This window comes from Cnephaeus nilssonii (genome assembly GCF_951640355.1).
Source record: "Cnephaeus nilssonii genome assembly, chromosome: 1".
NCBI lineage: Eukaryota > Metazoa > Chordata > Mammalia > Chiroptera > Vespertilionidae > Cnephaeus > Cnephaeus nilssonii.
The window spans coordinates 2,312,927-2,329,910 of NC_137072.1; the positions used below are offsets into that span (position 1 = coordinate 2,312,927).

Sequence of the window (16,984 nt, forward strand, 5' to 3'; positions counted from 1 at the left end):
CGCAGCTGGTCACACACACACACACACACACACACCCTCCACCCCCTTCCCCCCGGTCATCGTCCCCTCCCTCTGCCCACTGGCTTCTGCCTTGGCTGGCCTGGTGCCACCTGCTCGCTGGCCCTGCCCCCTGCCAGCTGGCTGTTTGGTCAATTTGCATATTAGGCTTTTATTATATAGGATGTAATATAAACAAGTTATACTTTGTACATCATGGCTCTTGACTAGCAGCTGGGGCTCTTAACATTATAAATACTCTGCTAAGCAGAACATTGAAATTGCTTTTTCTCCCTCACTCTGACAGGAATATCCACTGTCTGCATTTCATCTCTTCACGGCTTTACCACAGTATCTCTGGCCCCCACTTTTATCATTTCACATGGGCAAGATGTGTTGTTACTGAACATGTGGTCCCATAATGCCATTTTGGCCAGAAATACTGACTTGACCAACCTAAATTTAGACTTTTCCACAAGGGCAGCATTGAATGTGCAATTCTTTACCAGTTGGTAACATCCAACAAAGCCACAGCCACAGTGTAAGACTTCAGCACGCCCACCAAAAAATGACCAACTTAGTGGGTTTGGGAATACAGTACCTGAGGGTCTAATTGGTATGTGTATATGATTTTGTCTGCAAGACATACATGCATGTTTATTTAAAAACACCGATGTGGGCTGGCGTGGCTCTATTGTTGAATGTCGACCTATGAACCAGGAGGTCGTGGTTCGATTCCTGGTCAGGGCACAAGCCCAGGTTGCGGACTCAATCCCCAGTGTGGGGGGCGTATGGGAGGCGGCTGATTGATGATGCCCTCTCATCATTAAATGTTTCTATCTCTCCCTCTCCCTTCCTCTGAAATCAGTAAAAGTATTTTTTCAAAACAAAAGAAAATATGCTAATAATTAAAAAATATATTAGGCCACCAAAAAAACTAAAGTTTCATGAAGTAGAAATTATATAAACCACATTCTCTGGCTTATCTTTTTATGGAAATTGAGAATAAAGTCTAATATAGTAATCAGAAAACTTGTAAACTTAAATCCACTTGTCAGAAAGCAAGAGTCTGAAAGTAAGTGAAATAAATACATATTTAATACAAAATACTAGGGGGAAAACCTAAAATAACTTTAACCCTTTGCACTCGCTTGCTTTTTTCTCGATTCTTTTATTCTCCTCGGGATTTAATTTTTTAAATACCCCAGATTTTACAAAGCGCGGCAGTAGAATAAAAAACTGGAGTTTCTTTTCATACAAACTTATTTATTTGGATTTTTTTATATTTCAAATTACTGATACATTCAATAACCGTCACACTCGACATCCGAGTGCAAAAGGTTAAAAGGGTAAAAGAAAGGAATTGACTTAAAAATATAGTTAAATGAAGTAGAAAATAAATTTGACAAATTGAGCCACGAGCTGATTCTTTGGGGCAAAAAAAGAAAAAGTAAAAACCAGTAAAGCAAAACTTGGAAAGCCTGGTCAAGATTGAGGATGCATAGAAAAGGAAATGTTTCCTATTGAAATGAAATTGAGTATTTCCCAAGAAGTAGAAAATGTTAACGGACTAGCAGCCTTAAGAAAATGAAAAAATGACTGTAAGACTTCCCTCTGCTCAGAACACCAGGCCCAAATGATTTTGATGGTTGAATTGTATCTCCATCAGGAAGAGTTAAATCATTTGTTACTCTGTCCCAGTGAATAGATAAGTGTAGAAATATTGCCAATATGTTCTTTAAAACCCTGATGCTAAAATGAGACAAGGACCAAACAGGTTAGTACACTAGACCAGTCTCACTTAGAAAGATGCAGAAAACATAAATAAAATGTAACAGTCTAAATCCCGTAGTGTATTAAAATCATGACCCTGGCCAAGTAAATTTTATTCTAGACACACAGTTCACGTTGTGATTAAAGTGTGATCAGTGTAGTAGAAGATGATGATAGGTAACATTCATTAAATAATTACTATGTACTCATTTCTGTTCCAAGTACTTCATGTATTCTCTTACATCAATTCTGAAGAAAAGGTATTTGACAGTATTCAGCACCCATTCCTTTAAACTATTTCTGTATTCTATTCTGTACTATTTTATTGCAAGTCGGCAATAGAAATTTTCATAACTTACAATAAGGACCTCTACCTCAAAAAAGCCAGTGGTCCTCGTTATAAAGTAGGCCTGAATTAGAAGCTGAGGATTTTCAGACACAAGCTTTAGGCAGCACCGTGCTTGGAGATTAAACGCTGGTTTAGCTCCTCTCTGGCCGCCTCCTCGCAGGAGCTGCTCTCCTGGGCAGTGGTGGCTAAAGGACGAGGCCACACGGTGCTCAGTGGGTGCCTCTGTTGTCAGCAGTGTCATATCGCTTACACCTTTTAAGAACTTTTGACATCTTAGCTTTGAGTCAAATGGTAATGGCAAGGGGAAAAGAGAAAGGGCTTAAGAGAAAAGATTGGCCCAGCCGGAGTGGCTCAGGGGTTGAGTGTCAACCTATGAACCGGGAGGTCACAGTTTGATTCCTGGTCAGGGCACATGCCTGGGTTGTGGGCTCAATCCCCAGTGTGGGATGTGCGGGAGGCAACTGACCAATGATTCTTTCTCATAATTGATGTTTCTATCTCTTTCCCTCTCCCTTTCTCGCTGATATCAATAAAAATTATTAAAAAAGAAAGAAGATTGAAGTCAGGATTGTTGCAAGGGAGAAATGAAAATAGCAAAGGGCATTTAGTTCAGAGAAAAGCATATTTCCATCTTTCCCTATTCCACTTCAGTCTCTAGAAAGTAATTGTGAAAATGGGCCTGCATGACCTTAGGAATAGGCCGCCTTTTATTTAGCTTGGGCCCCTGTTACTTAAGTAAATAACTTCAGGTTTGAATTGTAGCTGGAATCAATAGGGGAAAAGCTCAGAGTTACCAACTCTACTCGGCATCTGATTGACAGACCGGTGTTATCTAAATAAGCCTGGACCTTTTACTCCTGCTTTCTGCTTTATTTGATGAGTTCTGAGAAAAAGAGAACCATTGAGGGGACACAGGCTTCTTCCCCCGCGGCTGCCCCAAATTATTGGGAAGAAGGAAAGACATTTTAGTACATAATAAACAAATATAAGAAATGGAAAAAAGTGCTGCAAATGCTTCTGAGGAGTAGAACTAGAGGTATAAGAGGAAGTACTCTTTTTTCTTTTTAAAAACAATTCTTTATTGTTGAAAGTATTACCTATGTCCCCTTTTATCCCCATTGACCCCCTCCAGCGCCCCCCCTCCAAACCCCCGGCCTTAAGCACCCCATTGTCTGTGTCCATGGGTTATGCATATATGCATACAAGGTCTTTGGTTGATGACCTTCCTCCCACCCACCCTCCCCCGCCTTCCCTCTGAGATTCCGCACTCTGTTCCATGCTTCCATGTCTCTGGATCCACTCCCTTCATCGGTTTGTTTTGTTACTTAGATTCCACATATGGGTGACATCATGTGATACTTGTCTTTGTCTGACTGACTTATTTCACTTAGCATGATACCCTCCAGGTCCCTCCATGCTGTCTCATAGGGTAAGAGATACTTCTTTTTACTGCTGCATAGTATTCCATGGTATAAATGTACCACAGCTATTTTATCCACTCATCTACTGATGGGCACCTGGGCTGTTTCCAATCTTAGCTATTGTAAATTGGGGACACAGGCTTCTTTATGTTGAGACGTGTTGACACCCATGCCTTTAATGTTTTTTTGTGGCAATACTCTGAAGAGTTTCTAAGATTTACCCTTGAAGTGAATGAGTGCTGTGGTAGAAGTGGTGGAAGCCAAGGAGCTTGAAATAAGCAGGGTGGGTACTCAGTGCGTGGATGGCGCTGAGACTAGACCAGCGATCGCCAACCGGTAGTCCTTGGGCCGCTGGTGGTCCGTGAGGTCCGAAAGGTTGGCGACCGCTGGACTAGACAATGGTGGAGGAGGCTTAGAACATCCACAGGTCTTTCTTGAGTGGTCAGCATCAGCTCCAGTGCTAGATCCTGACCTAGCAAGTGGGAGGACGCTTATCATTTCCCCTCCTTTCCCCCAGTACCACGCAGAGACCATCAAGAACGTGCGCACAGCCACTGAAAGCTTTGCCTCTGATCCCATTCTTTACCGGCCGGTTGCTGTGGCCCTGGACACTAAAGGACCTGAGATCCGAACTGGGCTCATCAAGGGCGTGAGTATCCCGGGGAGAAGTGAGAGGGAACGTGCAGGAGTCAGGGCCCAGAGATGTCCTCAGCTGTCTCTGCTGTCCTAGAAGCCAGCGTTCCTCAGGGTTTGGGAGTATAAATGAAGGTTGTATTCATCGCTGTAAAAATGTTCATTTAATCTACTTGGCTAAGAAACGATACTAAAAAAGGAACCCTTTTTACTCTAAAAAATTACTTCCAAATCTCTACCTTTGGGGAGCAATTTGTCTCTTTTCCCCTGTCATTAAATAGCATAACTAGAACATTGTAGGCATTTCTGGGGTTATTTCTTTGAAATATACTAAGTTAGGCAATATGATTAGTCCTCAAGGAAAAATCTTTACTGTTACTTCTACACAAGATTTGAGCATTGTTTCCTGGAGGAAAGCATTTCTTTCCCTGCCGAAAGGGCCTGTGTGGCCTCTGAAGTTTAGACTTGGGGGTAACTCTCTTGTCTGCAGAGCGGCACCGCGGAGGTGGAGCTGAAGAAAGGGGCCACTCTCAAGATCACTCTGGATAATGCCTACATGGAAAAGTGTGACGAAAACACCCTGTGGCTGGACTACAAGAATATTTGCAAGGTGGTGGAAGTGGGCAGCAAGATCTACGTGGATGACGGACTTATTTCTCTGCAGGTGAAGGAGAAAGGTATGTTTAAAACCTGCTTCCATCTCTAAATTTTGTTGCTCTGCCTCCCCACCTACTCCATTTCACATAGGTGCTGACTTCCTGATAACAGGAAGAGAGGTAGCTTATTCGGCTGACAGCAAGATTGAGGCTATTCCCAGGAATTCCCTTTATAATATCTCCTGATCCTCAAAAGAAGACTGAGTCCTGCTTAATTGTGCTCCTGGGTAGTATATAAGATTTAATTGTGCTCCTGGGTAGTATATAAGATTTAATTGTGCACCCTCACTGCTTTGAGCTTCCTGCTTCTTTCCTCCATCCATCAATGTGATACGTGCAGGACTCCGGTGTTTCTGGGAATGATGGCTCATTTAAGTGCCAGGCACTATTCTAAGCATTTTACATGATAATTTGTTTAAATTTTAAGACAACCTTATGAGGAGGTATTATTCCTATTTAACATGTGAGGAAACTGAGGCACAGAGAGGTTAATTGACTTGCCCAAGGTTACACAGTCAGTGGAATTGGGATTTGAACTCTCGCAGTATGATTCCAACTGCCCATGATGCGTTGCTTCCCAGTTCACTGTACTGGGGACAGAGGCAGCGGCTTTTCGTTTCTCCCCTTCCTGTTGAGGACGCATGCCCTCGTGGCCCTGCCTCCCCACCTTCTCCGTTTCACAGGCGCTGACTTCCTGATAACAGAGGTGGAGAATGGTGGCACTTTGGGCAGCAAGAAGGGTGTAAACCTCCCCGGGGCTGCGGTGGACCTGCCTGCCGTGTCAGAGAAGGACATCCAGGATCTGAGGTTTGGGGTGGAGCAGAACGTAGATATGGTGTTCGCATCTTTCATTCGCAAGGCGTCTGATGTCCATGAGGTCAGGAAGGTCCTGGGAGAAAAAGGAAAGAACATCAAGATAATCAGCAAAATCGAAAATCATGAAGGAGTTCGGAGGTAAGTCCCACCATCTGTCCCCACCTTCTTCTGCCCCAGCCCAGCTCTCTGAGGAAACAGGTGTATCCTCTGAGTACCTGGCTGCCTGTGCATCAGAATGCAGACTTAGCTTGTTCCAGACTCACCAAACCAGAATATCTGCAGGGGAGAAGTGGAAGGCGTTGGTACGATATTTTATAAAAGCTTTCCTGGTGATTGGAATGCCAGCATCATGTCATTGTTCCAGAGACCCAGGGATCAGCCTTGGACAGGGTCACTGCTCACAGGATCAGGAGCCTTCGTGCTGTATGCCTAACCAGGAGTACTACCTGTGTTTTGCTGGATGTGGGGCCACCCAGAGGCAAGGGCCATGTGGAAGGAAGCGCAGGGCCTGGAGTTGACACTGAAGAAGATAGCTTCCTAGTGTTCACTTAGGAAGCCGCTGGCTCGGTGACCGGGCTAGCTCTGGCAGGATATCCCTTCCCGGGGCGGGCATGTGGTTCTCCAGGCTTAGGTTGTCCCGCTCAGCTCACAACCTCCCCGGTGCCCACCAACAGGAGCCAAATGATTGTGGCCAGCGTGGTGACATCTGATCTTTCGTTTCATACTAAAAACACAACTCGATGCAGCTAAAGCCCTAGACCTCCTCATGTGGATTGGGCATGTGCTTGTGGAGGCTGGAAGGAGAGCCCTGCCCACTGTGACCTTGTGGTCCTTGACTTTGTACAGATGTCCTTCGTGTTAGGCAGTTTGGGGTCCGCCCTCTGCCATCCTGATCAGCCGGCTCACCTTGGACCCAGGCCAGGCAGAGCCATATGTCTCTTCCCTTCAGCAAGTTGGAGGGGGCAGCCTCCGGAGCAGCCCTCGGCTCCTTGGCCGGAAGAGGCCATGGCCTTTGTGTTGGGAGCTTTTCGCCGGCCTTAGGTGTCCTCTCTGCCTTGGGAGTGTAGATGGCAGAGAGACCTCAGGAGGGGCCGCATAAGATGCAGATGGAAAAGAAATGGGCCCGTGGGACTTGAGCGGAAACCTCACCCCCGCCCCTGTCCCTAATGAAGTAGCCATACTAGTGCTGAAGAAAGCCAGCAGGCTAAACTGTTGGGCCACTCTAGGGAAGGAGGTAGCTGGAACTCCCACCTCCATGCATCAGAGATGACATTGTGGGGGCTGTTCTGCAAGGACAGCTAAGGCAGAGGATCCAGGAGAAGTTCCTTTGCATCACCATCCCGGTGACCCCTGTCCCACATAACCTCTCTCTTTCCACCTTTCCGTCAGATTTGATGAGATCCTGGAAGCCAGTGATGGGATCATGGTGGCTCGCGGTGATCTAGGCATTGAGATCCCTACAGAAAAGGTCTTCCTTGCTCAAAAGATGATGATCGGGCGGTGCAACCGAGCTGGGAAGCCTGTCATCTGTGCCACGCAGGCATGTGCCTCTTCTCACTACAGATTCTTTCACTGTTTCCTCCACAGACCCTTCCCCACGTCACAAACACATACACACACATGTTCCTTTCCCCCTGGGCACCTACACAAAGCCATACTCTGTGTACGTACACACTCCAGGGAGTCAGCTTGCAGTCATTCATCTCTGCAGACAGCCCAGGCCATGTCTCACTAATGTCCTGTCTCCTCCCAGATGCTGGAGAGCATGATCAAGAAGCCCCGTCCCACCCGGGCTGAGGGCAGTGACGTGGCCAATGCAGTCCTGGATGGCGCTGACTGCATCATGCTGTCTGGAGAGACGGCCAAAGGGGACTACCCCCTGGAGGCTGTGCGCATGCAGCACCTGGTGAGTCGGGGCTGCCTGGGCCCGGGCTGGGTGGAGGCAGCTCTTGCACAGAGCCATGCCTTTTATTTAGGCTCCTGCACCCACGTTTTTTATTATCCTTCAAGTCACAGCACGAGTGTGGGTGTGTCTTGTTTTGTTCTGTTCTGCCTTCCCTCCCACAGCCCCTCTCCTATTTCCCTCTGTTTTGGAGTTTTCTCCTTCATTAGACATAGCCCAATCACTCCGGCTTCTTCCCTTGGCTCAAGTATCGAGATACTTGTACCTCTTCCTCTGGCCAGCCCAGCGGACCTAGTACCTCTGCCCTACTCTGGAAAAGGCCAAGGCGCCTGCTCCTAGCCGTCCTCTTTGTTTGGCGTCTGTTGGATTCCCCACCTTCCCACAGACAGGGCCCTCCTCCACAGGGGCCTGTACTGGAGACTTGTCCACCCTGAGTTGACTGAGCTGGCCTTGCATGGTGCCTGCAGCTGGACTGCTGTGCTGAGCTGTTGCACTCACTCAGACTAAAAAGTGAGGTTTAAGTGACAGGCGACAGGTTCACAAATAGAGACTGGTGGAAGAATGGCTGACCCTGCCTGGTCCTGGAGTGAGAGCATCTGGTAGAGTCTTGGAGGTGACTCTTCCCCCTGCCCCCCCCCTCACCCAGTCCAGGGAGCTAACTAGCTTTTCAAGGCTTTTCTGCTCTGCATGTCCCTCTGCTTGGTTGTGTGTCACGGCTTGTCTGCTCCTGCTCTAGAGCTTACTGAAGCGTTAACGATGGAACCAGCTATCAGGGTTACGATGCCTGAGAAAATGAATGCTACACATTAACTTGCCCACAATAGTCTTAGGTCAGTGTTTATAATGTGTAGCTCAGTGAATTTGTATCTTATCCTGAAATGGGTTTTCTTTAACTTCCTACTTCCTTTCAATCAACAAAGGACCCCATGCCCTTTGTGCAACCTCCTCTCCTGCATTCCCCAAAAAGAACCTCTGGACTAGGTATCTTCCTTTCCTCCATTTTCTGTGTCCAATTACTAGGTTTAACTAGCTTCCAGAGAAGACGTCATTTATAATTTCATACCTTTTCAGTGGTGAACTGAAACATCTTTTTTTTTAATTTAAAATTTTTTTTTAAATTTAATAAATCCTTGTTGTTCAGATTATTACAGTTGTTCCTCTTTTTCCCCCCATAGCTCCCCTCCACCTGGTTCCCATCCCACCCTCTTCCCTTACCTCCTCCCCCACTGTCCTCATCCAGTCTCTTCCCGCACCCCCCACACCCCTTTCCCCCTGAGAGTTGTCAGTCCACTCCCTTTCTATGCCCCTGATTCTATTATATTCACCAGTTTATTCTGTACATCAGATTTTTAAATTCACTTGATTTTTAGATCCACTTGTTGATAGGTATGTATTTGTTGTTCATAATTTTTATCTTTACCTTTTTCTTCTTCCTCTTCTTAGAGAATACCCTTCAGCATTTCATATAATACTGGTTTGGTGTTGATGAACTCCTTTAGCTTTTTCTTATCTGTGAAGCTCTTTAGCTGACCTTCAATTCTGAATGTCAGCTTTGCTTGGTAGATTAATCTTGGTTGTAGGTTCTTGCTATTCATCACTTTGACTATTTCTTGCCACTCCAGTCTGGCCTGCATAGTTTCTGTTGAGAAATCAGCTGACCATCGTATGGGTGTTCCCTTGTAGGTAATTAACTGTTTTTCTCTTGCTGCTTTTAATATTCTCTCTTTGTCTTTTGCTCTTGGCATTTTAATTATGATGTGTCTTGGTGTGGTCCTCTTTGGATTCCTTTTGTTTGGGGTTCTGTAAGTTTTCAGTCATTATTTCTTCAAATAGGTTTTCAGTATCTTGCTCTCTCTCTTCTTCTGGCACCCCCATAATTCTGATGTTGGTATGCTTGAAGTTGTCCCAGAGGCTTCTTACGCTATCTTTATATTTTTGGATTCTTTTTTCTTTTAGCTTTTCCAGTTGAGTGATTTTTGCTTCTTTGTATTTCAAATCTTTGACTTGATTCTTGCGTTCCTCTAGTTCGCTATTCGGTGTCTGTATAATATTTTTTATTTCAGTCAGTGTATGTTTAATTTCTAGTTGGTCCTTTTCCATATCCTCGAGGGTCTCGCTAAATTTATCGGCCTTTTCTAGGAAATTCTTGAAAAACCCTATAACCTTGGTTTTGAACTCTATCTCCAGTCGTTTGTTTTCCTCCATTTCTTTCATTTGTGACCTGTTTCTTTGTCTCTGCATTTTTGCTGCTTCCCTGTGTTGATAAAGTGGCTTTGTGTGCTAGGTGTCCTATAGTGCCCAGTGGCTCGGCCTCCCCAGTTACCTGAGGTGGACACTCTTGGTGCACCCCTTTGTGGACTGTGTGTACAGCCTTGTTGTATTTAAGTCTTGATTGTTGTTGGTATCAGTGGGAGGAGTTGACCTCCAGGCCAATTGGCTGTGAGGATCAGCTGTGTCTATGCCAGGAGACAGCCTTATTCGACTAGTCTTGCAAAATTGCAAAAGCCTCTGTGCTCAGCTTCGATGGGGTGGAGTTTCAGGGTGGAGCCTACAACCTTGGCTTCCCGTCGGCCCCGCCCTATGAGGTTCCTGGGTCTCAGTGTCCCTCAGTGTCCCTCGGTACTCGCTGCAAGCACCTCTGAGAGAAAGGCGCCCTCGAGTTTTGCCCACTGCCAGATAGTCTAGTCTCTCCCCAATGAATCTGGATTCCCACATTCTCGTCCGGAACTGGGGTTCAGTGCAGTCAGAACTGGGGTTCATCTCAGTCCGGAGCTTTTGTCCTCTGCGCGCATTCACGTGCGCGCCTCCGGAGCTCTGCCTTTCGCCGCTCCCCTGAGTTTCCACCTTACAGCCCAGATTCCCCCCCGTATGAGCCTGGGTCCCCAGGGTTTCACCCAGAACTGGGGTTCAGTACAGTCGGAACTGGGGTTCAGCGCAGTCCAGAGCTTTTATCTCCTTCCCGCTAGAGAACGCCAGTCAGGCACTTAGCCGACCCGTCCTCTCCGGCTCTGTCCTTTCTGCACGCGCCTGTGTCTCTGTACCTCAGGCTTTTACAGCTCCTCTGATTTTCCTTGTGGTTTTCTCTTTCCTTCTAGTTGTAGAAATTCCAGTCAGCCAGCTTTCCTGTGGTTCTGGACGATGTCCGTTTTGTCTTTTAGTTGTATTTTTGAAATTGTTGTGCGAGGCTGCAGTTCAGGTGTTTACCTATGACGCCATCTTGGTTTCTCCAGCTGAAACGTCTTAACAAAAGTTGTCCTTTGGGGTGTCTTCAGCATCCTTCATGGATTTCCCCATGAGGAAATCCTGTCCCTGGCATGTCTGTGTACCTTGGCCCTAGCGAGTATGCACCCCGTTTGAGAGACAAGCTTGCTGTTCTGATGCTCGGGTACCCTGAGCCATTCTCTCTCCCAGGAGACAGTGGGCCTTGAACCAGTGATCTCTGGAGTGGCTGCTGGTGTATTTACGGGCCTCTCCACACATCACCAGTCTCTGATTTCCTTGCTTAGATGTATGGCCTCAGGTACAAGAGTGACCTGATTTACTGAACCATGAAACATGTAGGGACTTTAGTGTGTCTCAAGGCCTTATCTGTAAAATGAATTAGATGGGATATGTTTAATTATAGACTTAGCATTAAATATTCACTGTAATTATTAAATGTTTGATAAGTCCCTGTGTAGCCTCTGTGAGATATAGAAGTCACCCAATTTATCGATGAGGATTACATGGTAATATAAAGCCTGAGTTTGAACCAATATCTGACTTCAAAGCCAGTGTTCTGTCCTGCACCATAGCACTGTAATCTCACAGGAGGTAAGGCCAGGTCTCCACATGGGCTTGACTGGCGTCAGAGACTAAGAATCAGGCTCTGGGCTCTTACTTCATGTCCATTTTTTCCAGACCCCAATCTTTCCTATAACGTATGGACACCTTAGAACTGCAGGGCTCGGGTTACATGGCCCTGCTCAAAAGATAAGTTATGGGGTCCAGGCCAGGTGGTGCTGGCCTGTCCTTTCCATGTTTCTAGTTAACACTGGCTGACAGCTTCTCTTAACTGTTAACTGCTTTCTCCTGTGTCCTAACTGATGCAGCAATTGGCCTGTAACTAAGGGCCAGGCAGTACCGGGTATGGTTCAGTTCCTGTTTCTGTTCCTCTCCCCTGTCCTTTGGGCTGCATGCATTCCATTCTTGAAGAGAGAAAACTAGTGAATCCTGCCACATATCTGTCAAATTAATGAGATGATATTACTGATTCTTCCCTCACCCATTATTCTCTAAGCTGTTGGCAATTGCATTATAATCCTCTAAAGCTTAAATTTTCTTTCTAATTTTTAGTGTTATCTGAGCACGTGGTCTGTAAATAACTCAGTGGCATTCTCATGACTTTCAATTAGATTTTAATCAGATGTCTTGTTCAACTTGCCTCCACAGGCATCTGTCTCCACATGGCTGTTCAGTCATCCTGACACATTTGCCAGTTTTCTACCCTCCTGCTTAGAATGCAATTAAGCCTCATGGCTTTCACTTTCCAGCGCTGCTCATGTGTTTCCATGGGAGGCCATTGGAACACCCCTGTGCCCGATGCCAAACCAAGCGCTCCGTGTGTGCATGGAAGCTGGGCAGGAAGCCCTGGAGAGCTAGACAGCCATGTGAGGAGGGAGGCCTGTTTTCTTCCTGTAAGCTGTGTCACGAGGCAGTGTGATCAAGTCCTGCCAGGGAGTGCCTGGGCCCAGTCTGGACATGTTTCCATGCTAAGATACTGGAGCCGGCCACCATATTGTCTCCCTCCACCCCCACCCCCAGTCAAATTTCCTTCCAGAATGGAAGGACCATTTCCCCTTTGATGGAGGGGAGGCAGCAGCAGTTGAGCTGGAAATTCTTCGCATATCCCTGAACCGGCTTGTATCACCCTGCCTCACTGCATCTGCCTGAAGGACAGATTTAGCCAATTAACCTAAGGTTACCTTCTCTTCTGATTAATTCCCCATTCTGTCTTTCCATGTTGTTGTCTCTCATATTTTTCCCCTCCTCCTTCCCTTTCCTCGCCTCCCCTCTCCCCTAAACCTTACAGATAGCTCGTGAGGCTGAGGCAGCCATGTTCCACCGCCAGCTGTTTGAAGAACTTGTGCGAGGCTCAAGTCACTCCACAGACCTCATGGAAGCCATGGCCATGGGCAGCGTGGAGGCTTCTTATAAGTGTTTAGCAGCAGCTTTGATAGTTCTGACGGAGTCTGGCAGGTAGGGCCCTAAAGGCAGGTAACTCTGTAGGATAACCAGCCTCTTGCTCTCGCTGCTCTAGCAAACAGCCAGGGCCCAGCCCTGCACCTGGGCCTGGGCTCAGAGCCTCTTTTTTTCATCTGCAGGAAGCTGGTCAAGGGAGCTCAGGGCAGGGCAGAACCAAAGGGACTAGTGCGGTAGGCACAGGTGGTGTCACAGGCACCTGGTGAAGGACTGGTTCCTGTGGGTCTTGTTCTTGGCCAGCTCAGAACCGGCAGTGATCGGGTTCCTCTTGGCCTTTGCACCAGGGAGTGTCCCTCACCAGCTGTCTGTGCAGCTCTTCCCCCCCTCTCCCATGTGACACAGCTCTGACAGCTGTCCCCCTCTCGTTCCTCTGGACGGATGTTGCTCCCTTAGATTGCCCGTGAGGCAGAGGCCGCCATCTACCACTTGCAATTATTTGAGGAACTCCGCCGCCTGGCGCCCATTACCAGCGACCCCACAGAAGCCGCCGCCGTGGGCGCCGTGGAGGCCTCCTTCAAGTGCTGCAGTGGGGCCATAATCGTCCTCACCAAGTCTGGCAGGTAGGAGGTGGCAGCAGCGCCCTGGGAATGCCCTGCTCAGTGGCACCTTTCCCTGGGGGTCCTGGGAGCAGTGCATTGAACAATGCTCAGATGACACTGAGCCAAGGTAAGACCCTGCTGCCTGCCACCTGGACCCTGCAGGGAAGGAGCTCCCTCAGCCCCCAGGCCAGGATCCAGGAACGAGCGGAGCCCCCCTGGGCTCAAAGGACTCCAGGTAGCACTCAAAAGGCATGGGGGACCATTTGGCTTCAAAGCAAGTTTACACCATCAAGACTTCACAGCTTAACTACAGATATACTGACAACAATTAATGACTTGGTATTTAAAGGCTGGTCTTCTAAAATAGTAGCAGATCTCCAGCTTTGCTTCTTTCAGTTATTGTATGCTCTTTAAAAGCTCGGTTTGGAAAATGAGTGCTGTTCACTGACGTGCCCTTTGGTTGGTGCACGAGCCCCTCTCTATCTTTGAACTCTGAAGACAAGTGATTTCTGGCCCAGGAAAGGTCACCATGTTATCATGCAGCCAAGCTGGGGCCTGTTTGGCCATGGACTTAGGATCCCCTGGACAGTCTTGGGGCATGCTCCTTGTCCCTGTCCACAGGACAGCTTGGGTTTCCTGGAAGAGGAGCAGACAGGCAGACCCCATGCACTGAGAAGCAGCAGGAGGGGCTACCCAGACAGTAGATCTATGCAGATTCCTTCAGCAGAGTTCCAGGTAATCAGCCCCAACCATCGGGGTTGACATTTATGAAAAGGTCCAACCTTTGCTATCTGGCTATTTTTAGCTCCTGTCTTGGATTTCACTCTCAGCCTGTCCTGATTTCAGCAACTGTTTCCCTTTGAAAGTCTTGTAGAGGCCAGGCAGGCCTTAAGCTGGGCATTCTCTGCGGCAGTATGGTGTAAGTTTCCTTGACACCTGTTGCGTGTCCTCATAGCTTGCCTTCTGGGGCCCAGTCACTCCTGCACACTCTTCTCCAACTCATGAGACACAGCTGCAAGTATACAGGAAGTACCCAACACGGGGACGTCAGAGGGCCCCTACCTTCCAGCGGAACCTGCCCAAGCAGAGCCTCCCACACCAGCACGTCCAGTTCCTGGTCTTGCCCGCACTTAGATACTCAGGTTTGACTCAATCTTTAGAGCTCAGTTGCTGGAACTGGTTCAGGACCTGGAGACCTGGGGGCCACATGGGGTCTCGGGGGGCCTAGCAGTATGGAAGGCAGCCTGTGTTGTAGATTCCCAGGGGGTTGGTAGGCTCTGTTCCTGTTCTTTGCAGATGTCAAGGGTTAGGTGCTATTCACGTGCTGCCTGGCTTGTAGGAGTTCCTGGCATCTAGAGAAAAATGGGTGCTGGTGAGCTTGGGTGAGGGCTGCCTCCCTGTGCCAGAAGGGAAAGGTTCGGAGCGGGCATTCTGCCATCTATGGGCCATGTGAGGACAGTGGGTGAGACTGATCATCTGGGTCAGGAGGGCTTCTGGGCCTAAGAGGAGGGGTGGAGGGCAGGTGGGTCTCACAGCTCTGAAGAGGAGTTACATGCTGTGGAGATACAGGAAGAGGGGCTGCCCCAGCCGTGGGAATCCCCACACGGACCGGGGGTAGATGTTTCAGTGGCCAGAGCCTCGGGCTGGCAGAGTTGGATTAGAAGATGAACTGTTGAAGCCCCTGGGGGCCTCCTGGAGGCTTCTGGAACATTGTTTAACGGTGTCTTCTGCCTGTCCTTCATCCCCTCTCAGGTCTGCTCACCAGGTGGCCCGATACCGCCCCCGTGCTCCCATCATTGCTGTGACTCGTAATCACCAGACAGCTCGCCAGGCCCACCTATACCGAGGCATCTTCCCTGTGGTGTGTAAGGACCCAGTGCAGGAGGCCTGGGCTGAGGATGTGGACCTCCGGGTGAACTTGGCTATGAATGTTGGTGCGTGACTGGGAGAAGGGCTAGAGCCTGTGGTGGAGGTGCTTGCACACAGCTCTCTGGGATGCTATGGAAAGGGAACATGCAGACCTTAGGGTGCAAGAGAGACCTGGCTGGCCACTGTCAGTGGGAATGTTCTCTCTGATTCCTCCCTCCATCCCCATCTTTGAGGTCTTGGGCTGAGCCCAGGAAGGAAGAAGGCCTTTGAGTTGTGGGGCTGAGCAGTCCAGTTTCTCCTCACTCTTCCAATCTAGGGCCCAAAGCCAAAGGACCTAGATAAGCACGACTGTCCATTTGGCATCTGCTCATTACTGGGTTTTCTGTGTGTGCGTGTGTGGGAGGGGGAGGTTTTAATAAAATTGGCCAGAGCTCCTGCACTGTGGGGTGGCGCACACACAGATTATGTACTGATGTGGCCTTGGTCCCAGTGTAAGTGTAGGGTGCCATTGAATGAGAGGAAGCAGCCAGCTCTAACCTTGGGTCTCCATCCTCCAGTGTATAAAATGAGTGATGTCCAGAGGTCCCTGCCAAGTCTGCCATCTGAGTGATAGGGAAATGTCAGGACTGCCCTCATCCCCCTTACCTGGCTTTGAACCTGGGGCCACCTTGTGGTATAAAGAAGTAATAGCCAGCCAGCCCTGCTTGCTCTCTCTGGGTGTGGGGCAATGTCCCAAGTTCATACCTGCCTGACTTGGCATTTACTCACCCACATCTCTTGTCTTCCTTCAGGCAAAGCCCGAGGCTTCTTCAAGAAGGGAGATGTGGTCATCGTGCTGACCGGGTGGCGTCCTGGCTCTGGCTTCACCAACACCATGCGTGTAGTGCCTGTGCCGTGATGGGCCCCAGAGCCCCTCCTCCAGCCCCTGTCCCCTCCCCTCCCCCAGCCCATCCCTTAGGCCAGCGATGCTTGCAGTGCTCGCTTGGGGCTGTAGTGCGGCACCATGGACGGGCTCCAGGGAAGGAGATTAAGGCCTTTGTAAAGCAAGGCTATTTTTAAGACCCTGCTCAGGTGAGGTATAGTCCAGAGCCAGGCTGCCCATCTTACAGCCCTACCCAAGCCAGACAGACAGATGGGTGCAGGACTGGAGGCTCCGAAGCTGAACATAGAGGGCAATCGCTTCTGCTTCTGCTCTGTGCACTCCATTCAGTTCCTGTAGAAATGGACACTCCCAAGCCTGGCCTGGGCCAGAAGATAGCTGGCTAGAGAGGGCAGTGGTTCTGGTTTCAGCAGACTGGCCCTGGCCTTCACTTCTCCCATCCCCTCAGCCTCCCCCACCCCCATCTTGTGCACTGTGCACCTCCGTTCCTGCACTCCACCCAGCGGTCACTGCAGACACTCCATCCTCCACCCTGTCATCCCCACACTGCAGACGCCTCTAGGCCTGTTGCTATACAGCCTACTGTATGTCAATAAACAGCAGCTGCAGCACCTGTTGCCTCTTTTCTGAAAGGGGTGGTGGTGATCCCTGCCCTCTGAGCAGGCAAAAGAGCATGAGCCTCAGGCTCCTGGTGGGCACTCCTGACAGCTCGGGCCACCTGTCGTCCTGTCCATCTCCACAGGGCAGAGTTGCAGAGTGAGTCGGATTAGAAGACGAACATTAGTAGCTGACTTGCATAGGTTGCCCCCTTCAGGCGGCTGTGTAAAAGCTCCTGAAGCCCTGGCTGGTGTGGTTCAGTTGATTGAAATTTTTGTCCTGTGCTCTGGTGTCCTGGGCTTGATTCTGG

The 16,984-nt window shown here is 48.8% G+C and overlaps 1 protein-coding gene across 3 annotated transcripts in view; it reads left to right on the plus strand.

The window, feature by feature from the left end:
* PKM (pyruvate kinase M1/2) overlaps positions 1 to 16,688 on the plus strand; it is a 31,423-nt gene extending 14,735 nt beyond the window's left edge. For 2 of the 3 annotated variants that reach the window (XM_079781920.1, XM_079781919.1), the window contains exons 4-11: positions 4,058 to 4,189; positions 4,664 to 4,850; positions 5,513 to 5,783; positions 7,035 to 7,185; positions 7,399 to 7,551; positions 13,183 to 13,349; positions 15,081 to 15,262; positions 15,989 to 16,688. In XM_079781920.1, the coding sequence (XP_079638046.1) occupies positions 4,058 to 4,189; positions 4,664 to 4,850; positions 5,513 to 5,783; positions 7,035 to 7,185; positions 7,399 to 7,551; positions 13,183 to 13,349; positions 15,081 to 15,262; positions 15,989 to 16,095 (1,350 nt within the window). In that variant the 3' untranslated portion in view covers positions 16,096 to 16,688. Of the gene's footprint in view, positions 1 to 4,057; positions 4,190 to 4,663; positions 4,851 to 5,512; positions 5,784 to 7,034; positions 7,186 to 7,398; positions 7,552 to 12,619; positions 12,787 to 13,182; positions 13,350 to 15,080; positions 15,263 to 15,988 lie in introns of all 3 variants that reach the window. The other variant, XM_079781921.1, reaches the window with a different exon arrangement.
* Positions 16,689 to 16,984: the final 296 nt, after the last annotated feature.